The sequence below is a fragment of the Sceloporus occidentalis genome, unplaced genomic scaffold (assembly GCF_023333645.1).
Source record: "Sceloporus occidentalis isolate IW3139 unplaced genomic scaffold, rSceOcc1.0.p SCAF_134, whole genome shotgun sequence".
Lineage (NCBI taxonomy): Eukaryota > Metazoa > Chordata > Lepidosauria > Squamata > Phrynosomatidae > Sceloporus > Sceloporus occidentalis.
Genome location: NW_028317114.1, coordinates 632,750 through 658,855, shown reverse-complemented (window position 1 = coordinate 658,855; position 26,106 = coordinate 632,750). Strand labels below are relative to the sequence as shown.

General features: G+C 38.5%; 1 protein-coding gene across 1 annotated transcript in view; it reads right to left on the bottom strand.

The window, feature by feature from the left end:
• Nucleotides 1–3,664: 3,664 nt before the first annotated feature.
• LOC149281343 (equilibrative nucleoside transporter 3-like) overlaps nucleotides 3,665–26,106 on the bottom strand; it is a 52,283-nt gene continuing 29,841 nt past the window's right edge. Inside the window, exons 4-7 of the mRNA XM_089499392.1 lie at nucleotides 24,508–24,590; nucleotides 19,844–20,070; nucleotides 4,787–4,949; nucleotides 3,665–4,301 (exon numbers count right to left, since the gene is read on the bottom strand). Of these exons, the coding sequence (XP_089355518.1) occupies nucleotides 3,665–4,301; nucleotides 4,787–4,949; nucleotides 19,844–20,070; nucleotides 24,508–24,590 (1,110 nt within the window). The remainder of the gene's footprint in view (nucleotides 4,302–4,786; nucleotides 4,950–19,843; nucleotides 20,071–24,507; nucleotides 24,591–26,106) is intronic.

Below are 26,106 nucleotides of genomic sequence, written 5' to 3'. Positions count from 1 at the left end.
ATATATATATTGCTTGGTAGCTCTCAGCTGTTCAACAGGTGTAGGCTTAGTCAGTGTATGAATGGGAGGCCATGATGCTACTGTTGAGGAAGTAAGCAGCCCTGTTACCCTTGCACTTGCAGAAGGGACAGCACAGGAAATCAATCAATGAACATACTAAGTGTTCGAGACAATATTATAAGATTATCTACTGTCCCCACTGAAAATCCAGGAACCAATTTCAATACTATAATACTCTTTTAATCCTAATTTGCCAAATTTTTTAAAACCTTTCTGAATATTAAATTATTTAATTTTTATTTCTTTGACCTAAAACATTGTATCCTTAAATTCTCTGCAATTATTATCCATGTCACCTGTATATGTGATGTGAAGTGGAAAAGGGCCCAGAGCAAAACATTTTAAACGAAAATGTAAAAGGACTGATAAAGGAGAAGTTCAGATATAGGAAAACATTTTAAATCGAAATATAATGCCTAAGGAATATTATTTGGGTGGTAACAATAAAGATTACTTCATAAGTACTAGGAGTCAAGAGCGAAATGAGTAGGCCGGGGTGGGCCTCTCTATTAATACTCAGCCTAGATGCGTATGACCCAATCATGGTGTACCGCAAGTTGAGGTCTAATATAGACATTTGCTTTCAAGATATAGACAAAGAGAAATAAGAGAAATTGTTTGAAAGCAAGTAGAGAGCTACCAGTTATGACTACCCCTGGACTAACACTTGGGAGTTAACTTTTTTTTTACTTCCAAGATATTTGAACAAAATCATTTCAACATTAGCTGTGGTAGAGCTCATTATAATACCGCACAAGAAAGGCACACATCTAGTCCTCTACTCTCGATTCCTTCGCTTTGAAAACGCAAGAAGTGCATGCTGAGATGGGTCATGTTCTAAGCAAATTGGATAGAATATGAGTGCAAAATCATTATCAATAAATACTTAAAAACCACCGAACCATTTTAAAAACATATAAACCATTTTACAATTGATTAATGTTTAACACTCAGTGACAGTTCCTATATGTACAGCAGTGTTGTTCGGTAATGCCACGTTAACATTTAGGCTCTGCCTCTGTCATATTATCATGTTTACAAGTTTTTCAGACATTTGTACAATTAGGAGTAAGTTAGATTGCATAAAAAAAATTAAAAACCTTATGTACAGGACCATTTTTTTTTTTTAAATTAAGTAAAATATTGAAAAATGCAGACTATCATATAAAGAAACATTTTTAATCATACTCAATATGTTACTTTATTAATCATTTTCAATGAAGGACATTAAGAAACATCCAGAGAAGGAAATACTATGAAACATGTCTGGTTTTTTCTGTAATATAGGAAGAACCAAATACAGAAAAATATATTTTAGAAAAAAAAAATTGCATTTAATAGTCACATTTTTTTCTTTACATTTGGATCAATACCGTTCCCATAGCCAGCAATGCTGTTGGACGAGAAAGCCTGGCACTCAATCTCTGTTCCAATTCATCCCAAAGTTGTTCAATGTGGTTGAGGTCATGGCTCTGTGGGGGGGCAGTCAAGTTCTTCTGCACCAAACTCATCCATCCATGTCTTTATGGACCTTGCTTTGTGCAGTGGGACTACCTGGAATATCTAGCAGGGATGAAATTTCACAAACCGACTCATTACAAAGGTGGCATCCTATCACATTACCACTCCTGAATTTACTGAGCTCTTCAGAATGATCCATTTTTTTCACAAATGTTTGTAATTGCAGACTGCATGGCTAGGTGCTTGATTTTATACACCTGTTGCAATGGGCCTGATTGTGTCCCAATACTTTTGTCTATATGGCATAGATATATTGCATACGTTGACCAAGTCTAGCATGACCTCCAGTATTGATCATGCTGTTGATTCTTCAAGCAGGGTATTCTTTATTATATGTTGTCGAACAAGGGAAAACAAACATGTTCTTTTTCTTAATTTTTTAACTCTTTTTTTTTTTTATTGAAAGAATAAATGTGCTGTAAATTGACCATAAGTACATAAGCAATATGTATACATGCCAAACAAGGTGCGTATTGCATAAAGATACACACTGATTAAACCACAGAACAATCACAAACATGATGTAATCTTAAACTGTGTTATTTTTCATTATTGTCATGCAATTATGTAAAACCATCAACCATGGATGTTTTTATTCCAAATTTATACAGGAGTAAATGGCCACAGAAGGATACATTTGAAGCACTGGTTAAATGCTTGGTAAGAGTTTTACCAAGACTCTTCTATGACATGACCTATGACATCATGATAGCTATTAGTGTCATGAACTAAGGTATTTGGAAGTATAATGTGTATCATTTACACAGATTCATTTATAAACTTCACTTGTTATATAGATATTATTGTGACTTAAACACTGTGGTACACTTATCCATCATTTTGAGGACCTAGACAGAGAGCCATGAGGGGAAGAAAAATAAAACAGAGGGATCCGAGTCCTTCCTAAACCAGGGTATTTGGAAGTTCCTGCTCTAGGTTTCTTTCCTCCTCAATCTCCTAATAGATTGTAAGCTCCTAAGAATAGGGCTTCATTCTCTTGTACTGGCTCTATGAAAAAAATAAGTAACCTGTGCCATTAACAGAAAAAGAAGACTGTGTCTCTTTTAGATGGAGAATATTAATCTAAAAGCATTTTATCAGCTCACTTTCTTAGGTTCAAAATCATGAATTCTTCATGAAAGATTTTCGTAAAGCTCACAAGGAAGATAACTCCATAACTTTTAGAACTGAACACTTATAATGAAGTTATTAAAACTAGTTAGAAGGTCAGAAAGTAGTTTGTCTCAGCAGCCTTGATTAGTAACATTTGTGTTCTGTTCTATCAAAACTACTTTGGACTGTTTTAATAATGCCTGCTGTATTTTACCTCAGCCTATTTCACATTCCAATTTGCCTAGAGTAATACTTATTTAAAATAACCGTACCACAACCATAATGTTACTATCTTTAGTATGTTTCTATGTTTATTTTGAGGTAACTCACATTTAGTAACATTTCATGGTGGACCTGCCTGGTTGTTTGCTAGTACAGTGGTGGTAAGTGGTGTATATTCAATGTCCTTCAAATCCCCATATTTCTAGACATTCATGTGTCGGTGGGATGTTTTGGATATTGATTTTAGAATTTTTGTTTTGGTTATGTGACTTAAAAATGACATACTTTACAATGCCCTAATATATCAATGAATAGGTTAGAAAACATTTTATTTCCATGCAGTAAAAGGTCTAAAATGTTGAAACACATATAATACATTTCAGCATTATGGGTTTCTTTGTAAAACTTCAACATATCATGTGGTGCTGTATGCAGAGCAATCATACAAATCATTGTTGACATTACAAGTTTTACACAAATCTATAAGAGGCTGCATCATGAAGCAACAAGATGCAATGTACAGGTTTTAAACAATGACGTACATACTACATCAAAAAAAGATTAAAACATTTTAAATAAAAAAATAAAACAGTATTTCATTTTTTGCCAAATGGGAATGCACTGATCATTTCTAATATCCTGCTTAAATTAAATCTAGTGCTGGTTAAGCTTCAAGTCTTAGGAGAGAGAATATGTTTGTTTGTCATCCTTCTAAAGAAGAAATGTGAGGCATTCCACTATGAATAGTTTATATTAAATGAACTAGTGTAGAAAAAGCTGATCCTACAGCCAAACCTACACTTAAAAAAAAGGACATCATAATGGCCGTGCCCTCGGACAGTTCCTTTGGAACTAGTTTGGGACCGTACACCATCGCTAATGTTCCGAGGTAACCATTGCTTAGACCAAGAAGTGCGATGAACACAACAGGATAGACATCACTTTGAAAGAGTACAGTGTAAATGTGTTTTCGAGGCTGATAATTACAGAACATAAACAGGGGGATAAATATGCTTCTGAGCAAAACAAGCAAAGGCAATAGCTTGCTTTTTGGTCCAGGGATCTGAATCCATGTTGTGATCTGCCGTCCACTCCAATCAGCAAAGTTATATACAAGGAAGCATGTTAGTGGGGTGAACAATTTATTGGTCCAGACACTACCTGAACTTTTGTCCACAGATTCAATACCAGCAGATATAGCTGGAAAAATAATAATGCTTATAAAAAATGTATAAAACAAACAAGCAGCAAGCACTGAAACCTTCTGAAGGATTGGAAATATTGGAGGAGAGTTCTTGTTTGATGTGGATATGGAAACATCATCTGCTTGGCTAGTACTCTCAGGTAAAGCGTTAGGTATTCGTTCAGCAATATTCATATAGTAACTGAGGGGGGAAAGAAAACAGTATTTTAAAAATATATATGTAAAGCACATTAGTTTGTGAACTAAGAAACTGAATAAGAAAACCAGCATAATCTAATATATATACAAAGGTTTGGGGTCACTTAGGTGTATTTAAGGAAACTTCAAGCTGTAACAATTGCAAAAGGTTTTTCTAATGATCGATTCTCCTTTTAAACTTAAACTTGGATTAGCTAACACAATATGCCATTGGAACACAGGAGGGCTTAACTAAATGCATTTTAGGACGTACAAGCATGTCTATAGGGGACAGAAGAGTTAAAGACTAGCAGCCACCAAAGACATACGTGTGGCCACTAGCTAGATACACTCGCTACATGTCCAGCCTGTGGTCACAGGCTGAAAATTGCTCGATATGCCAGATTCGCCCTCATTGTAATAGTGCTACTAAATCTGCTGGTGCTATATAAATAATAACAATGATAATAATAGCAATAATGGTATTACCTAGAGTATTCCATTTTGGGAAGAATCAGGTACACAATAATACATATGAGAATAAAACCATCTGCAGTGAGAAAATAAGCAAATGCGCTGACTGTGACGTTAGATGCTACTGACAGGTCTACTATTGCTGCCAATGCACTAATTGTGCCACCCATTGCCTGACCTGTAAAAATAAAATAGAAAAAATGTGGTTAAAGGAGAGCCACCCCCTTCACAGCTTTTAACATATAAACTAACTTATTAAAAACATTCTACATTTTGTGTTTCTTTTTCTTGTTAAGGGACAAAATCTGTCCATGATTGCTTTCTTTGTGCTCCTTTCTCCAGTGTTTTAAGAAGAACTCGAACAGGGCAGAATTTAACACACATAAGGTATTGTATCAATGGGAGGAATACCGTATTTGCTCGATTATAACACAAGGTTTTTTTTTACCCCTCATCTTATAATCGGTGTCATCTTATAATCAGACCTCAAATAGGTCTGACTATGAGACGACTAAGATCCAGATCCCCCGCAGAGTTGCAGGGTACCTGGATCCTCCTGTCTCGCCCCCCCCGCCCCACTTACCGATGCTTCTGAGTCCCCGGTCCCCTATTCGCGTAGAGCTCTACGCGATTCGCGTAGACAACTTCCGTTGCAGCCGGGAGGAGGTGCGGCTAGCAGCGGGGGTTGTCTGAGTCCATCGCGCAGACCTTCCCCGGCTGTCAGAGATCAGAGTTCCCCAGACCGGTGCGGCACCTGTGCGGCGAATTCTCTCTGACAGTCGGGGAAGGTCAGCGCGATGGACTCAGACAACCCCCGCTGCTAGCCGCACCTCCTCCCGGCTGCAACGGAAGTTGTGTACGCGAATCGCGTAGAGCTCTACATGCTACCCCGGCTACATGACAGGGGACTCAGAAGCTCCGGTAAGTTTGGGGGGGGCGGGGGGCATAAGGCATTTCTGTAGGCAGAGTGCTCTGTGAAATGCCTTTTAACCCCCTTAATGCCTCCAGAAATGCCTTTTTAACCTCTATACGCCACTCTGCCTCCTGAAATGCCTAAAACCTCCCTATATGCCGCTCTGCCCCATAATATGCCTTTTAACCCTCTAAATACCAGAGTGGCATATAGGGGTATAAGGCATTTCTGGAGGCAGAGTGGCACATAGGGGGTCAAAAGGCATATCATGGGGCACAGTGGCATTTAGAGGGTTAAAAGGCATATCATGGGGCACAGTGGCATATAGGGGGTATAAGGCATTTCTGGGGCAGATGTGCATAACTGGGGGGGCAGGTTGGAAAATAGAAGGAAATAAAACCAAAATATTTTTCTCAATCATAGCTTTTATTACAAAAATAGTTTATATGAATTAACATTTACTGGTAAAACTTTTTTCCTATAGGGTCGTCTTATATTCAGACTTTTTCTTTTTTCCTAAATTAATATTCAGATTTGGGGGGGTCGTCTTATAATCAGGGTCGTCTTATAATCGAGCAAATACGGTAATACAAATCCTGAGAACATGACGTTAAGATGGGTGCTTTCAGTATCCACATTCTGCGTTTTTTTCCCCTAGGGTACTGAACTGCAAAATATAGGATTTTGCAAACAGAATAAATCCCCTTTAAGGTCCAATCCATGAATTCCAAAACACACCTGGCCATGCTACATAAGGCAGAATGAGATGCTTTGCTATGTGATGTGAACATGTAGCTAAGCAAGCATTAGAGTTGAAAATATAATCACAGCCCGAAAATGACCTTGAAAGAACCCAGTGCACATAGCAGTACTTTTAATTAAGGTTTGGTGCGGTGAAGCAACACTTAATTATGGGACTCTGAGAAGAAGAAGCCGTGGCTGACGATTAATACAGTTATAGACGCTAACCATTTCAATAATGTCCTCGGCAAAGGAGCAAGAAAATACATGATTATAGGGGAGTTATTACTAAACTGCAATGTCTGTTAATGCTAATAGGTGATTACCAAAATGAAGCATAATAGACACTAGCAGTTATCATAGTTAGGGTAATTAGTTAAAACACATAGAGCTGTAATTTTCAGTTAGAATGTGGAAGGACGAAAATAAAGGTGTCACAACCATGAGTAACATTTATTCATTCCTTGTAGCATTTTAATCTACAGTCTGAACACAGAATGTATGTGGGGTGAGTACATTTGATATAATCATAGTGAATCAACAAAAATACACAGTCACATCTACAAAGAAACCTATTGAAAAAATAACGTGGAAATGTGGAAACAGAAACTCTATACCCTCCAGCTGAGCTAGCTAATTAAACGGATCTCAAAATGTACACATTTAGGTATGCACATGGAACCTTGAGGTTTTTGGTCAATGCAAATTGCTAGAGTGGAATTGCATGCAACCATGATTGTGATGTCAACCTTTCACTGAATAAATCCTGATAATGAACAGAGTAGCCCGTTTCATTTCCCTGTGACATCATCATATGCAAATTAGTTGTTCCTTGTGATAGTTTGGGAATCACACTATGAATCACTATTAAAAAGAACATTTAACAATTAGGATGTACATGTATCTGAAAACGTTATCAAAAACAAACATAAATGTTAATCTAGGCTTAGAAAAGCAATTTTTCAGTTTTACAAAATGCTTCAACATCAGACATGTAGATGGCTCTAAATATTACATTTGTAAAGTTTAACAATTTCAACAATGTAACGTGCAACAGTCTACAATGGGTATTAAATGGTTAAACAAGATCTTCTCATCTTCTCTTCCACTTAATCAAAAATCATTTGGCATGCTTCAGGATTTGCTTATACTTTTGTATTCCCCCGCCTGTGATTGTTAATGACAGCCCCGAGAATTAGATTTCTCTTTGCCTGTCACTGGAGTTAATTATAACTAATTAGACCTAATTCTGTTGTAAGCAAAAAAAAAAAGTGCTTAGAACCATAGGAAAGGAGCTGATGCAGACTCAGAGGAGGAATAATTAATAAGTGTAATATTTATTGCAGAAACAACAGCAAGCTATAACAGAGATTTGTTTAGGTTTTTAATTTATATAGGGAGGTAACAGTGTTTACATTACTACTGCACAAATTAGGAATGCACTATAGGTGGCAAGAGAAAAGCAAGTTTGGAACTAACAGATTTAGAGGCACTTGACAGATCATACCAATAGACTAATAATCACAATGTGCTGGAATGATCATATTCACCTTTTAGAAACATCCAATAATGCTTTTCTTTGACTGCAGACTTGGGTTGACGCTGTGGGCCTACGGCAAGTGGGTTCAAGTGTTTAACTAGGATTGTTAATTTTGTATTAAGATCAAGAGCATATGCACTGGTAAGCCACCAGTCCTGGTAGGACTTTATCCAGGACCTCATGCGCCCTTAAAGGACTCCAGGATTGGGACAAACAGAGGCATTTCAATGCTCTGGGTTTGTTTATTTTTTAACTAAAAATAAGGACACCACCAGGTACCAAACAATAAAAAAAAATCTTGTCCCCCAGCACTAACTGTATAGCTTAACTACTTGCCAACCACCAACCAATCAACACAGGCCATTTCTTGGGCACCCCAAAAGTTGGTATGTTATCTTAAAGCCCGGGATCTAGGTTGAGCCTGCATTTTACAGCCCATAAGTGGCCACAAACAAAATCGGGAGTGGACTTTACAGTGTGTAGACACTGACAAATGGATTGGGAACCAGACCATTTTGCCCCATTATCGGCTGTCCACAGTTAGATCTGGGTTTATTGATTTACAGTGAAACCTAGTAAAGTTTTGATTCCAGGCTGAATATTACTTTTATGATTAATAAAATAATGGAAGATTACTAGGCTTATATTCATGTCAATACAGTACTTGTTTTAGTGGTGTTTACCTTTCTGTGTTGAAAGCAAAGCGATGCTGTTGTGCTTTATGGCCAAGATACACAGCTCATTTATTTTTATGAACCGTCCTGGATAAGTATTGTTTTACAAGACCATTATGGCTGTAGAGGTTCTGACAGACTTGGTAAATTTATTGAGAACAGATACAGCAGTCAAAAACAAGGTATTTTATATAGATTAGCAGATTTATGATGAAAAACTATTACAATGTATCACTTCAATGTATTTGTTTCAGATGTTACTGAACTCACTTGTCTACTGGTCTTTATGTGGATTGTTTGTTTTGTTTCATAAATGTACCATTTTGCAAATTTTTTTTTTTAAAACAGATTTTCTACTAGATATTGGTGATGAATACAATGTGCAGTAATGTCATAACCAAGATTCTTTAGGAAAAGTATTTTTATGGAATATTTGTAGACTTAAGTATAGATTTTTTGTAAACATGTACTGAATATTGATAATAACACAAAATCTTCTTTTATAAAAAATAAGGTACAATAAATTCAATTTTATTGGTAAAAATAAATAAAACTATATATTTCCTGAAAGCTCACATGAAGGGCAAGGGCCTCCACATAGGGCAGCATTTCCAGCACCTAAAGGTTGCTGATCAGCCTCGGGAGGGATTGTACGGTGTACATTGATGGCCATAAAGCTTCACTTTGCAAGCTACGTACAATTTAAGTAGCTGGCACCCTAGGGGTTAAGGTTAAGCTGTTCTAAATTAATCCTAAATAACACTTCCAAGTATGTTAAGCAAAAAATAAAAATGATGTGATCTCATTTTTTCTTCTAAATGTTCTTTCTTTTAAAAAAATATGAATGGAATACATTTTTCTTCATTTTCTGGGAAGAATTTTTTTTTCTGATCACAGAACCCAAGACTAGGTATGATGTATCCGATGCTGCACTTAATTACAAAAGTCTCAAAATTAGAATAGGTGGAACACGATTAAGTTAATAAGATTAAGTGTTTCTTCTTATCTCCACAACTAAGAAGTGTATTTACTAAAGAGAGGCATTGACTTCATTAAGAAATATGAATGACCAACCCTAGTAACCAAACCCAACCCTTGTATTCTCAAGTCAGATGGTCATTTCGGTATCCGAAAGCCTACATAACTTGCTTTACTCGCATAAAGTGCTAGGAGTTTCTCTTGAAATAAACATCAAGTAAAAGCTTTCAACAGAGCTTCAGTAAGACTGTTCCAATTCTAAGAACGCTAACAAGCTAGATAATTTTATTTATGAGAAGGCTTAAGTTGGTCTTTAAAATTGGAAAGATAATGTTATGATATTTTTGGCACCACTTTCTGTTTTACTGAAGTGCATTGTAAGTGGAACAATTAAATCCACCTAGTTTTCACAATGGAAAGTATGTATGTGATGGTATAATTAGTTAGAAAATACAGAACTTTAAAGACAAAAAATGTTAAGGATTCCAAAGCAACATAGTAACCACCTTAAAATGTACTATAACCTCAAGAAAAAGTTCCCAAATGACTAGTCGGAATCTCCCCACTGATACATGAGAAGTCAGGTTGTCCAATGATGAGCCTCTCGTGGCTAGTGTAACAAAACATAATGTAAATAATAATAATAATAATTGTAATAATTATACCGACCCTAGTGATGTCTCCAATGGAGACAGATCCCTCTGGCCTATAGGCTAAAAGTGCTATGAAGCCCCAGATTTGACCAGGGTCTGGGTGTGTGCCTGAGAATTTGCACCATGTAGAAGGGGCACAGTATTATTTTTGAGCACAATTAAACCAGTCACCTATTAATAGCACCAGCTAGTAATGATACCTGGCCTAAGAATGCTGAAGCCTTGATTGAAAGTGGCCACGGTGGAACTGGATCCTCCAAATATTTTTTGGGGGAGAGAAGGAAGAAGCCTACACAACTCTTTATGGAGTGCGACACCCGAAGATTGGACTATCTGATGGCTGCCTTTATGGACACGAGCACCATTTTTACTTGGTTTTTTTTTTTCTTAACAAAGCATTGAACCTTGGGGCTTCAAAAAGACCCTCAGCCAAAACATGGTGACACTGGTGTACCAAGAGGATGAAGCCTGCAGTGTTTATTAAACTATTTATATTTATATGAGTGTTGTTGATCATTATGTTAGATGGGAGAAATAAAAGGCTCAAGTCACAGTAACATCACCATTTACACATTTCTGCTATATTTAGTGACCTGTGTATACTGCTGTAATGGAAGTGCAACCACATATGATTGATGAAATTGGGTAACCATTCTAAAAAGTAGGGGTTCCTCAGCCTCACGCCGCTCAGGTAGCATCCTGAAAGAAAATGAGTGCGCATTTTGCTAGGTGGAAGACGCAGTCCTGCATCGGCTGGAGATGTGCCTGTTGGCTACCTTTGTTATAAAGGAATTTGGATGCTATCTTAACCATTCATGTTCTGCAATGCCATCTAATGCTTGCTAACAGTAAACACAGTCAGTTTAAAATGGAACAGGCAAACAGTTATAGAAGAATGTTACAAGAGTGTGCCTCAAAGTTCCCTGTCCCTCATCAAGAAGTGCTTTAGGAACGGAGGGATAATAGAAAACCAGACAAACTCCAAAATATGACAATAAAAGGCTAAGTTACAATGTGGCAACCCTTACCATTTACATTTGTTTTCTAGGAAGCTCATATATATGAGGATTTTCATATTCTCATATATACGAGAATATTTCTCGATTCACCTACAATTTACTTGTAAGTAAATACACCTATGTCGTTAAGTCACTATTGTTAAGGAATTAAGAACTTCTCTCATGATTACAAAAAAGAAAAAAATAAATGGCATGAGGTTAAAATAAAGCATAGCAAGGTCCTAAACGAATGCATAATTTTTTTAATTTACCCCACGGAGACATTTACAAATAATAAATAACAAAAGTATCTGTTAACATGACAAACGTAGACAGAAAAACAAAAGAAGAAAAAATACTACCATGTAAAATCCTGCAGGGGACTCATCATTCATTGGAATGTATCACAACCTTATCAAATATGCAAATAGTACAGATCCAGGGAAAATATGTAATTAAATAAGGCACACGGATGACTGGAAGGAGATGCACGTCTGTGGGCCTTTTTTCGTGGTTAAATCACTTGATATTTAAAGAGGAACTGTCACACTTCAGATTATGCCTGCTCCTAATTCTTACACATTTATACAACTATTACTGTATCTCTAGGATTTGAGGTGCACATGCAGGTAGAGAACAGAACATATGTTAAAACTTCCTACTAGTACTCATGGTAGGCTTTTCAAGTCAATCTCTGATATAGATTGCATACTTAACATTATTATTATTTATTGTTTTATATAGCACCATCATATTCCACAGCGCTGTATGTAAACGGGACATAACAATTAGTATAGAACATAATTTGACTTACACAATCAAGAGGTAAGCTCAAACAAGCTAATGTGTTAAATACCATAAACATAATATAGCAATACAGTCTAGGGAGAAAATATACATTTTCACAAAAGTACCCTTTCTGGACTGCAGATGGACCTGCTTTTATGAACTATAACTTTCACCCTCATCATCATAGGAGTTGTAGTCCACAAACTCAAATACGAATAATCAGACAATTCTTCCTGCGTGCCAGGTAGCTAATCTATTGGTGACATGCAGGCACTCTTTTTTTGTACTATTGATGGCATGATAGCAACCAGCCATTTTAGACCCATACAAAGGCTTGCATATATAGGAGATTGCACAAGAATTCTGACACTGAGGGCTCTGCATCGGTTCCCATTGCCTCAGACTTTCCGTGTTGGATAAAGATCATTATAGGGTTTTAAGCTAACGCCTTCATGCTGACACGGTATGCCACGGTATGCAAAGGGCAGAAGGGGTAAAAATCTCTAAGATATTTTCTCCAAAAAAGTCAATGTTGACCATGCTTAGGGCACAGCAAAGCTGATGAGATGACCTTCAAGATTTGACTGCATTAGTTATACATAAGACTCTTAACTCTCTTTGCAGTGAATACACCTTAAGGAAAGAAATGTCTATAATATAGGAAAGATGTCAAAGCAGGAATCAAAGTAACAAAACATTTAAATAAATCTTTAACATATTCGATGTATATTGTGACACTGTGATGTCCCATGGAGATGATGTATCTGTATTTTGTGCACAGAAGCTGCCCTGGGCAGTGACAGTACCTGCCCCCTTGGTGACCCTTGCTGGAATGACACCATATGTTGCTCTCTGTCTTTTAGGGACATGTAGTAGATGTGGTAGATGCTAGCGCCAAAGATAAGTAGAGCTTTTATCCAGTTTAAGTACAAAGTTACAATTCATGTAAAACACAAATTGTACAATACATTTAAATACAGCTATAATTAAAAAGTTAATATCCACTGGAATTCCCAGATGAATTAACATGTTTCACATAGAGGCTTTATCAAAGGTATGTGAAGAGGAGAAGAGGTGAATCCTTGTTGTGGTTCTTAAGATGGACTTAAGAAAAAACGGGAAGCTTAGTTCCTCAGTGAGTAAGTTAAGTTGTGATTTGATATTCCTAGGTACTGTCCATATGGCACATGCTGCTGTGATTAGAATATTAGATACTAATACTTGTCCTGGGTTTAGAAATACCCAATATGTTTATGCTTTTCTGCAAGTTACAAGTCAAGGTTTAGACATTAATGGCTGTGTGTTGAGTTATTTTGAGGGAGCATCAAATTTACAGCAAAGTTATACAAGCTGTACACCCACTACTTTACATTGTTTACTCATACGTCTATTTCCCGAAGACAACCTCTGGATATGATGCTGTACACTCAACTTCTTTGGTCAACCATGGCGAGGCCTGTTCTGAGTGGAACCTGTCCTGTGAAACTGCTGTATGGTCTTGCCCACCGTGCTGCAGCTCAGTTTCAGAGTCTTGCCAATCTTCTTATAGCCTAGGCCATCTTTATGTAGAGCAACAATTCCTTTTTTCAGATCCTCAGAGAGTTTTTAGCCATGAGGTGCCATGTTAAACATCTAGTAACCAGTATGAGAGAGTGTGAGTGCGATAACACCAAATTTAATACACCTGCTCCCCATTCACACCTGAGACCTTGTAACACTAATGAGCCACATGACACTGGGGAGGGGAAAATGGCTAATTGGGCCCAATTTGGACATTTCCACTTAGGGGTGTACTCACTTTTGTTGCCAAGGTTTAGACATTAATGGTTGTGTTGTGAGTTATTTGAAGGGACAGCAAATGTACACTCACTACTTTACATTGTAGCAGAGTGTCATTTCTTCAGTGTTGTCACATGAAAAGATATAATAAAATATTTACAGCAAAAGTAAAACTATACCCCAGGAGGAACCCCCTGGCTTTTTTTTTAGTTTTACTTTTGCTTTTCAGACAAAGTGGCAGCCCAGGACTTTATCTCACTACGATCGTGAAGCAGCCAACAGCAGGTGCAAGACATGCACATACACACTCCCCAAAGGCAAAAGAAGTGGGGGGGTGTTGTGCTTCCAGGGCAACTTAAGCACCCAGCAGCAACTCTTTTTTTAAAAGCATCAATACCAAAACGTGTTTAGTTTGGCAGGTTAGTTCCAGCATCTAGCTTAACTGCATCTAGCAGGAAGGTGAAGTCAGGCTTATTAGCGAGGACCAGCAAAGTACAGGTCAGAGAGGACTCCAATGAGAGTTGAGCTTTTATTTTATGAGTTTGTTTTTTTATTCCAGACAAGTATATAGGGTTAACGGCTAAGGTGTTATATATATATACACCATTACACAAAACATAACATATGGTTAATTTACTTTGTGTTGCTCCAGTTTTGTTGTTTATGGCGTCATGGTCAGAAACTCTAGTTTGGAGGGTGCATTGTACCAAAAACATATTATGTTTTTGTTAAATGTTCTTATTTTATTATAAGATTGGTGTAACTGCCCATTTAATGAAATAATGAAAATCATGTGAATATCATTAGTCAGAAAGCTCACTGCAAAGAGCTTCTGTCAGATTAAAGGGTTAATAAACTGAAAGAATGGAGTGGGGTGATTGTATGCAAAGAACAGTGGTATTGCTTCACACAGCAAAGAAAAGCTTTTTGTTCTGGAATTTTACGTTGCTAGTTTTACTTCCTCAGAAAACAAACCTTTGCTTAATCGCCGAAAAAACCAGGCCACAGCTGCAGCACAGCAAGTTTTCACCGAAACCTGTTTAGAGATGTTCTCACAATAGAAGACTGTCAATCTAATGTAAATTAATGCTCTCCATTGTGACAGTTCTTCACGTGAGACAGATCGTTACTGATCAATGGTTCTACAGTAAATCTGTTAAAGGGACACTACAGTGTCACAGTGGAGGGCTGGCAGCCTAAGGCCTGGGGGGGGCAAGTCTAGTCAAGTGGCCCTTTGCATCACCGAATCAGCCCATCTTTTCCTGATTTTCTAACGCATATTGATGTAATGTGATAGGATTGGGAGTTCATCATACACGGGATGCCTGAAACCACAATTAAGTGCCACTAATCCTTTTCAATAAAATATGCATATTGAAATAGAGTAAATAACACGAAACCTTTACCTTTCCTCTCATTGATTTCTGGGCCTAGAAAGTTTTGTCCTCTTAAGTGACTACACATTTTGGAGGGAGTTTTATCTCTAGATAAATTGTTCAATTTATTCCTACAGTAAAGTGCCAGGAAACAGGTGACCAAATACACACCAGGACAGGCTCTGCCACACCAACACCCATACACACACACCAGGACAACCTCAGCCACACTGACACCCAAACACACACACACCAGTACAGTCTCAGCCAAACCGACACCCAAACACACACACACCAGGACAGGCTCTGCAAAACAGACACACCTGCATCAGTATGGCTTAATCTATACAAAGGATTAAAAATGCTTCCACACTTGTTGTTTGTGTGTGTGTCCCCTTGTGTATTGATGCCCCAGCCAGGCCTCCCCTTTTAGTTTTAATGTATTCCCCCCACACCCTTGTGCCCGCACAGGGCGCCATGGCATCAGGGGCGCCTGCCCAGTACTTAAATAAAAACATTGTTTTTTTTTGTTTGTTTTTTTTTTTAAACTTTATTTAACATCCTTCATGTTAAATAAAGTAAAAAAAATAAATGATGCTTTAATTTAAGTCCCGGGCAGGGGCACCGAGCGGTTGCTCGTTAAGTTTTCAGCAACCGCTCGGCACCCCTCACTCTCAGTGACTCCGTCGCGGTGCCGGCATTTCATGTTGAGCGCCGGAATATGACATCATATTCCGGACTCAACATCAAATGCCGGCACCGCGGCAGAGCGGGAAGACGGATGCCTCCCACTCCCACCACAGGACTCAGGCAACAAGGTGAGTGAGGATAATGAGAAGTAGGGAGAGGGAGTAGATAGTTAGAAGGGGCAGGATAGTGAGAAGGGGCGGGGGGTAGTGAGAAGGGGGCACCAGAGTAGTAGTCTGCACAGGGCGCCAGAACACTTAAGGCCAGCTCTGTATACCCCCTTTTTGTATTTAATTGTTGTTGCAAGGTAACCTCCCCTTTGAATGTGGGTCCCCTTCCACCTAACACCCCAACTATTATTTAATTTTTAAATTCTTACGTTTTGCTGGCTTCGTTCCCCTGCAGACTGCTCTCTTCCGACTTCTAACTGTCACGAGGAACTGTTCCGTGTGAGTCTGCCCCCTTGAGTGTCACGTTGCGTCTTCAAAGGGGCGGGAGGAACAGTCTCACTGAGGCACCGGGCGACATGGTGCAGACAAGCTGGTCGCTTTAAAATCATTAAGCGGACGACGGAGGCGGTCTTACGGCCGCTTTAAAACTTGCAGCTGCTTCATCTGCAATGGCATCTCCATGTGCCGGCCCACGGCCGTTTAGTTTAGAGGCTTGGGGACAATTGCCCCCTGCCAAGCCAGCCCCTGCAGGGAGCCCCTAACCAATTAATGCATATAAAAGTATTTCCATATGCACTTATTGAACCTGTTAAAAAATAAAACATGGCTTAACTTAACTTAAGGTCTTTGACTGCAGCAGAACACCCCCTCATTTTCTGTGCACAAGGGTCTAGTTAGATACTAACCCCTATAGCGTTAACCGAACCACCACCGGAGCTGTTTATCACGTGTCTGGAAAACTCTTCAGCCAAACACATAATGGTATATAGCTGGGGTGAGAAAAAGAGAAACAAAAGAATATGGGGGATTCTGCAAAATCCCCCCATACATTTTCAAGGAGGACACCACAAAAAATTAAAGAAGCTTCTCAGCTATCACATGCATTTTGATACATATTATTATGATACAAATTATTATGTGAATATGATGGTTGGAGTTTGCCTTTCATACTTTGCGGTGGTTTTGAGACATAATCAATTTCAGCAAAGCCTGATTGCTAGACTAGAGGCAGGCTACTGACAAATGTATCAGAGGAATCAATCAAGAGGAACATAATGAATGCTTGAAAGTCTAAAGGTTCTATCAGCCATCCCAGATTTCCTTAGGGTTTATCTTCTGTTGCTAGAGCATCCAGATGATTTACAAGGAGGGGTTGGATAAGAAATAAATGGGTAGGAGGACAGCTCTGGAAATCCTTGAATTGGCCAAGCTTATAACAAAGTTTGTTATAAGTCTGCAGGTAATTTTGGCGTGTTTGCTCCTCCCTCCTCATATAGCTGCATATTTAGGTTTGAACTTAAACCAGTGTCTTTATGTGTGAGGTGTAGTCAAATACAGAAGTCAGTGTATATCACCTCCATTAAGCTGTTTAAATGCATGTGAAAATATGTACATTTTATTTAATAAAGTACCGTATTTGCTCAATTATAAGATGACCTTCATTATAAGATGACCCTAAAAAATATTCATTTGGGGGGAATATAAGACTACCCTATAGGAAAAAAGTTTTACAAGTATATAATAATTCACGTGTAAACTATTTTTTCATATATAATAAAACCCCCCCAGTTATGCACATCTGCCCCACAGCTTGCTACTCTGCCCCCCAGATGCCTTATACCTCACTACCTCCCTGATATGTCACTCTGCCTCCCAGATATGCCTTTTAACCCCCTATTTTCCACTCTGCCCCACAGATATCCTTTATACGCCCCTATTTGCAACTCTGCCCCCCCAGATAACCCTTTTAACCCCTATATGCCACTCTGCCTCCAGAAAACCGTTATACCCCCATGCCACTCTTAACCCCCCCGACTAACCAGTACATCCCTAGACTTGCCCCCCCCCCCGTGCTTCAGACTCAATGCTGTCGAGTGGGTCAGAAATTCAGCAGGAGCGGGATTAAGAAAACACTCTGGCACAGGGCTCTATATTGATGCTGTCAGACCCCATACGGGCTGCAGAGCTGCACGTCTTTAGTTTCCCTAGTCCTTTCTACAGTTTCCCTAGTCCTTGCTACAGCTTCTCTAGTCCTTGCTACAGTTCTCCCTTTGCAGTAATCCATTCCTGGATTTCCCTATTCTCTGTCCTGTACCTCTGATTCCTTGATTCCAGTCTTGCTCTTTGCTTCAGCTCTGTTTCCTTTATAAGGTGTGCCCCATACGTGTGTTCTGTTTGTCTCAGTCAGCAGTCTAAAGATATGTCTCTCTGATATGTGTTTAGATTCAATGTTTAGTTTGTTTAGTACTTTTGTAGGCATGGTTTAGCGTTAGGACCCACCGATTATTGGAGTACTTTGGCGTAGTGGTGGGTTAAGCATACTATAGCCATATGATGTGACGGAATCTCCAGTTGTTTTCACATAGTCCTAGGTTAGTCTTGTGTTTATGTGTGTCAGTCTTTTATGTGCCTTTGCCCTCTCTTCCTGGTATCATCTGAGTATCTCAGTTCCTCTCTCCTCTCCCCATGTCCCAGTTAAGATATCCTATCCTTGCTTAAAGGAAAAATGTCAGAGGATTTCGGCTCCTCACTCCATCCCGTGTTCCTTGCCTTGTTCCCTGTCCTCTGTTGTGTCCTTTACATGTATGTCTTGTCTGGCTATGTTTCTTTCTCTGTCCCCCTTGCTCGCTCTGTTTCTCCTGTACTCTGCTTAGCTTCCCTACTCCCAGCCTGCAACATCCTGCACATTCCTCTGTAGAACTATGTCTCATACCTGCTCCAGGGTGCCTGCAGGATATAACTTTGTTTTGAACTGGACAACATCCTCTGATATGTAAGGGCGCTGGTACGTGGCTGCACAACCTTAGGTGCTCAACACCCTGGAGAGTGCAGTCACACTGCACCAGGCCCTGTCCAACTCCCCTACTGCGCAATAACTCCTGAACACCATCTTTGGGCACTCTGGGTCATGGTAGCCGTCTGACCACAGACCCGGGTCCTTACAGATGCACACATTTCCAAACAAAAATATATATTCATTCTATTGAAAAGCATTATGTTTGCAGCTAAACCATTCTCCTTTTCTTGCATTATTAGCTAAGTTTAAGAGTAGCCATTACTAAAAGATGGGACAAGCCCTGTGCGCCCATTGCAGCTGAGGAAGTGCAAACGAAATGCTTCCTGCTTGTTTTTTTGGCGCAAGCCTGGCCAGGCACAGTCATTACCAGTGGTAAGTGTTTTTCTTTTAGATATACATAGTATATTTATATATTTACTTATTTTTTGGTTCTCCCTGTATATTCATTGTTTTAACCCCTAGTGGGGCAGGCTGAACATCACTCCACTGCTCTTGTTTTATTTATATATTTGTACCCAATTATTGAGGTCTTTTATATATTTTTTTGTCTCTGTATTTTTTATTTAATGTATTGTATTTTTTTTTGTCTTTTGTATTAAACATATTGTTTTTACATTTATCCAAGCGCTGTCTCTTGTTTTCAGTTCGTGTGCATCTCTGAGTTAACTGTGTAAACGCGTGTGTGTAATACCTAGAAAAACTGTCAAAGAGTAGCCACTAGTAAAGTAAGTGAATAGTGTTCAATTGCTACTGAAATTGCAAGGAAATATTGAGTAGTTTTATCCATTTACATACACAAATACGTAATTGTATTGCAATTGTAGGGTGCACTTTTGCCAAAATCCATCAGTAGAGGAAACCTGGGAAGCAATTCTATGTAATATCAATACAAGATATATAATACAAGATTGTAATACAGGAAACCAACAGCGAAAGTGCATGTAAAATACTGTACTTAAAATACTGAATGCAGTTACCTGATATTAAAGACTGAGAGTGTTTCATTGGGAAGCACCCTGTGATGCCAAACACACTGGCAGTGAGTATGTTTGCCGCTCCAGACAGAATAGCTATAGACACCAAAGTTATAGTGAAGAATTCCTGTGTCCAGGAGGATGTGTCGACTTTCACCAGCATCGTGATCAGTATGAAAATAAGCAGCATCACTACTAAAGAGGACAGTACCCGGACTTTTGAGGAAACCCTGAAAGACAGGGACGAAAAATGTGAAGTGGTAATTAGCACCAGGGCTGGATAGATCTCATGGGCAAAGTTGCCTTGACTCCACTTCTTCACTGGAACTTTGAGTGGTCAAAGATGCAAAGATTAACACAGGTGTTCAAAAATATATTTAAAGCATATCTGTCACTTTTCCACATCCTACAATTTATAGTTCTAGGCACTAAATTAAAATATGTAAAGGTTTCATATTAATATATGCAATATACATGCATTACAAACCGATGTTATATATAACATGGAGGCAGTCAACTTAACTTCCTGTTGTCAGGATAGCCATCATTATTCTTCCCCATACACCGTATTTGCTCGATTATAAGACAAGGTTTTTTTCAGAGCAAATTAAGTGCTCTGAAAAATAACCATTGTATTATATTCAAGGTCGTCTTCTAATCAGACCTCAAATAGAGGTCTGACTACAAGACTAAGATCCAGATCCCGCCACAGCGCTGCAGGGGACCGGATCCTCCTCTCCAGCAGCCGGTGTACTTCCGCTGCTGCCAGCACTTCCTCTGGGGCTTCTATGACGAAGCGCCTGCATCACATGACCTTCCGGTGCTCATTCATAGAAGTCCCGACCGAAGTGCAGTCAACAGCAGCGGAGGTTGTCTGCGCACATCGTGCAGACCTCCACTGGCTGCCCCACTAGACACCAAGGAATCTGAAGCACAGGGAGAAGTCTAGGGATGCACTGGTAAATCAGGGAAGGGTAAGAGTGGCATATGGGGAGGGGGTATAAGGGCTTCCTGGAGGCAGAGTGGGGGATTAAAAGGAATATCAGGGAGGCAGAGTGGCATATAGGGGGTTAAAAAGAATATCAGGGAGGCAGAGTGGCATATAGGGGGTATAAGGAATATCAGGGAGGCAGAGTGGCATATAGGGGGTATAAGGCCTATCAGGGGTGGCAAAGTGGCATATAGAGGGTATAATGCATATCAGGGGCGGCAAAGTGGCATATAGGGGGTATAAGGCATATCTTGGGGGCAGATGTGCATAACTGGGGGCAGGTTGGCAAAAGGAAATAAAAACAAAAAAATGCATTTTTGTCAATCATAGTTTTTATTAAATATGAAAAAATAGTTTACATGTGAATTCTTCTTATAGGGTAGTCTTATATTCAGGCTTTCTTTTTTTCCTAAATTAATATTTACATTTGGGTGGTCGTTTTATAATCCGGGTCGCAAATACGGTAGTTCTTCTTTTGTTATTTTTTTTTTCCTTTGGTAAAAAGGGATCGCTCTGGCTGCATTAGTAAGGGTATGCTAAGCTCAGCTTCCCTAAAGCAAATTAGTGTTTTACCTTTACAATAAACACATCCTAAAAAACTACAATATTTGAAAAATAAAAACTACAAGTATTAGCTACCAGTATTTTTAATAAATTAATGTATTCATGCCAAAAGCTGAGAAAGTGATCAGATGTAAACAGCCCACACTAAAAACAATATTATTATTGTTATTTATAGTAATTTAATATGACGTTAAGACAAACTATTGCACTTAAAGACATGGTTCAAATGGAAACTAGGATATAATAGCACATCTGCAAGGATTTTGTATAAACTGGGGGATTGTTTAGATGAAACATAGGATAGACACATTAGGCCTTTTAACGACATGGCTGGCTCCATAATTACAGATTAAGTGTAAATATGCTCAGTGAGTACAAGTTACACTTAGAAGTGTTTGAATCCCCCAAACTAACACTTCCAGAAACACTGATTATTGCAATAGAGACCCTGGTGGCTGATCATACTTACTATGAACAGGAATGTATGACTATAATTCCCTTCTTTTTGATTACTGCCTTTAAACTAAGAAGAAGGATGTTCTCTTCTTTTTGAGAAACTCTTAAAAAATATATTTTTTTAAATTATACATTAAAAATTATTATACTGAGCCCAGTCACAACAACATCACCAGGGTACCTTCTAATTTACAACAAAAAAAAACTGAACAAAATGGAAAAAATGTTTCCAATCATCTTGTGCACGTCGCACCAGAAATGTAACATTTTAGAAAACCTTTCCCAAATGTATTAAGAATAATAAGAGATAGTATACTACTATGTAAGGGAGCATATACTGGTCTTCCAAAACAAAAACAAAAAAAACCTTTAAATATATATTTAGGCTGTTAACCCTTTCAGTCCCAGGGGTTTTTGGTACCTCAAAGCCCGGAGCAATTTTGCCATTTTTGCGCTATGTCGGTTCAGCGATTATTCTCCTTTCCTGCGAATAGTGTACCCATGTAAACTATATATTGTTTTTTCAAGGAGAGATAGAGCTTTCTTTTGATACCATAGTTAGATGATTAGCTGAAAATTTAGGATGAGAAATTTAGTAAAAACTAGCAAAAATTAGAAAAAAAAAAACTTTTTTTTAAATGTTTTCCCATTAGGTAAAGTGATGGAAAATCCCCTCCAAGGTTTTCAATTCAGGTGTCCTGATTTCAGAAATACCTAATTTATATAGATTTTCCATACTTTCCCAGCACTTCTAGGGAACATAATATAAGGTGTACATTATTTGTAGAATGTTTATGCTTATGGCTTAATGGGTTTGGGAGTTGTGAACGGGGGCAGGAGGGTTATACTGGGTAGATGTTGTGCTAGGGCAATGGGATTTAAGGTTTTTTTTTTTTAAAAATTGTGTTTTATTTATTTATTAAAAAATGCAGTTATCATTGCAGTATGGTTAGAGGTCTTAGGGACCTCTTGAAAATTGTATTAATGCCAGTTATGTCACAATGATATCACTTAGCTCACTTTATTGGTTTTTTAAAAATGATTACTTATTGTATTATTCCTTTTTTCTTTGTTTCGTTTTTCAGCATGGGAAAGATTGAGAAACATGGTGTCTCACTCTCCTCCCTGCACCGATCACACTGTGATCTCTATATAAGTCCCCAAAGACTTGCATAGAGATCACAGTGTCTGTGATCTGTGCCTCGTTGGAGCGATCGGATATCCCAGCAGGGTCTGAACAGACCCTGCAGGGGATATCCGGTCCTCCGATGACCTTCCAGGTGACGTCAGCAGTGACCATTATCCCTCCTCCATCAAACTCTACAGTAGGCACCGTGCATTTCAGTGGGTAGCATTATCCTGGCATTTACCAAACCCATATCCGCCCATCAGACTTCCAGTGGCGGTGTGCTTTAGACTACTCAAGCTGATGCTTGGGATTGCGTATAATAATGATCTTTGTCTTGTGTGCAGCTGCTTGACTATGGAAACCCATTTCATGAAGTTCACAACACACAGTGTTTGTGCTGATGTTGCTTCCAGAGGCAGTCTGGAACTCTGTGGTGAGTGATGTTACAGAGCACTCAGCAGTCCCACTTTGGTTAAATCGCAATAAAGGGTCTTATGTTTAGGATCTAAAATAGCCGTATAAAGAATAGGTTAATATAGTGACAACCCCCATACATATTAGATGATCATCTAGCCTGTGAAAAGGTTAAATAACATAAAATTGTACCGGAGTGGTCTATTTGTCAATGTGTGTTAAGGAACACATTTTTATACTGTCAGTTTAACGTAAAACAATTAAAACAGCAAGTAAAAGTTAGTTTTTTATTGGTTTATTTTCTGGGTGAGAAAAATACTTGGCCTCTAACACGAACTGCTGCTTCCCAAAGACTTCATTATTCACAATTTACAGCTCTTCCCCTCTAACCTGCGTAATAAATAATCTATTTTCAGCCTAACAGGTTGTATACCAATGACAGAATGCTAATAACCTCAACTCAGGGGATGCAGATACCAGTGTGACTACGTTCCCATGCCTCCCATCAGTGGGAGATAATTAGCTGTCTGTCCTGGAGGAAAAGAAACCGACCCTGCACAGTCTCTTATCAGACACTGCCAGGGAAGATGGCGTAGGGCGGCCAAAAAGGTATGCTAGGAACATTAACCCTGTAAATAAAACAAGATAAAAACACATGCAGTGTACATAAGCATCTGGCTTATTTAGTCTCCTCCTTGGACTTGGCTGAAAATACATCATTAGGTGAGAATTCTTTTTCTTCTATACACTAAAGTTGGCAGAGATCGAGAAATAAATACCGTACATCGTAATCACAGTGAAGAAGGTGATTTGGAACTGCAAGTCTCTTGCCAATGTCTCTTCAGCAAAATAAATAGATTTCAATGAATACATATACATCACCACTACTGAGATGAGGCAGATGATTTACATTTAGGTAAATATATGACTAATGTGTAGTAATGCATATATTCATAGTAATCTACCAATCTAAAACTTTGTTTAACCTTAAACATATAGCGTAGATAGCATAATCATACGGATTACTCTATAATTATTTCTTTCCTGTTGCCATACATTATTACATTCTTAACCAAACATAACAGAACTTTTTAAAACTATTGTACATTTTACCTGTTGACGAGAAAGAAATTCAGTACGAGACACGGTACCGCTGGTACTGCTGAGGCAATGGAAAAATAACTTTCAAAGTAGTCCTAAAAAAGAAGATATAATAAAATACTAAGATTTAGCAGAAAATATGTCATCAAAATTGGAATAAATCATAATATTGTACAATACCTCCTGTATGATATCACGAGAGGACAGAGTAAAAAAATGCTAAATTTAATACCCACCACTGTGCCTTCTCCTTTTGAGGGTAATTCCACCACAATCTAAGCAAGGCTGGTAGGGCACAATTTGTTATTAACTTATTGTTTGTTTTTAAAACTATGGTACATCAAATAATTAACGTAACATGATTTTAGGCGCCAGGTTTATTTAAAAAATGTCTCCTAAGGAGGTTATGCCTGATTCTTAAATGCATTGTTTGTCCATTTGAAAACAGACATGTTTGTAATTTTACCGTCTAGAAATCTTTACAACAAAATTTTTAGTTTTATATATTACAGAAAATACTGTATATTTAATGCTGTCAAATGATATGTAGTTTGTCGGAAATGGGATATATTTGGGAAAAGGGGATTCCAGGTGCCGACACACCTTCGCCTAGGGGTAAATAGTTTAAATCCACGTAGCTCGAAAAATCACAAGAAAATGCTTAGTTGATAAGAAAATGGAGGGTTTAATACTGTGATGAAGACTGCTAACACACACAGGGTTACATTGGTAATGAAGATGTATGGTAACAAGGACGTAACACAGATGTATGTAACTGCAACAAGAAAGTAAAGATTGTAACAAAGGTATTGGGGAAGACACACAGTTTTTATAGGGACAATGGGAAAGGTGGCACTGTGTGACATGTTGCTTGGTGAAGTTGGTTGGCCGCTGGCTCTGTCGTGGAAGGATTCTAGTTCTCCACCAATGCCAAACAGTCAGCAAGCAGGGTCAGCAAGGACTAGTAGATGTTGTATTAGCAGCATGCAAACTGATACTTCCAAAGGAAACAATGATGACACCAGCATACAATTAATAAAACATAAAATCCCTAATAATATATAAATAAATCTTATGCCACACTTAATCTACGTGTTTTGTTGGGTAGCACCAGACTTACTCAGGAGACCAAGGGTGAATGGCATCTACGCTAATACAGCAAAACTCCTCTCTATGTATTTCTCCCTCTTTTCCCAATAAATAAAAAATAATTGTAGGGCTGGCTGCAACTAACGATTATTTTCATAATCGATTAGCTGGCCGATTATTTTTTCGATTAATCGATTAATCGGATAAAAAAATTTTTTTTTAAATAATTTAATAAACAAATGATGTTAAATACAAACAGCAGAATAAAAAAAAACTTTGATAAAATGCATTTCTTGTCTTTATTTCCCAACCAGCCCCCCCAATTTATGCACATTTGAGCCCAGACACGCCACGCTGCCTCCCACATATGCCACTCCACGCTGCCTCCCACATATGCCACTCCACGCTGCCTCCCACATATGCCACTCCACGCTGCCTCCCACATATGCCACTCCACTCTGCCTCCCACATATGCCACTGTGCCTGATACGCCTTATACCCCCTGATACACCACTCCATCCT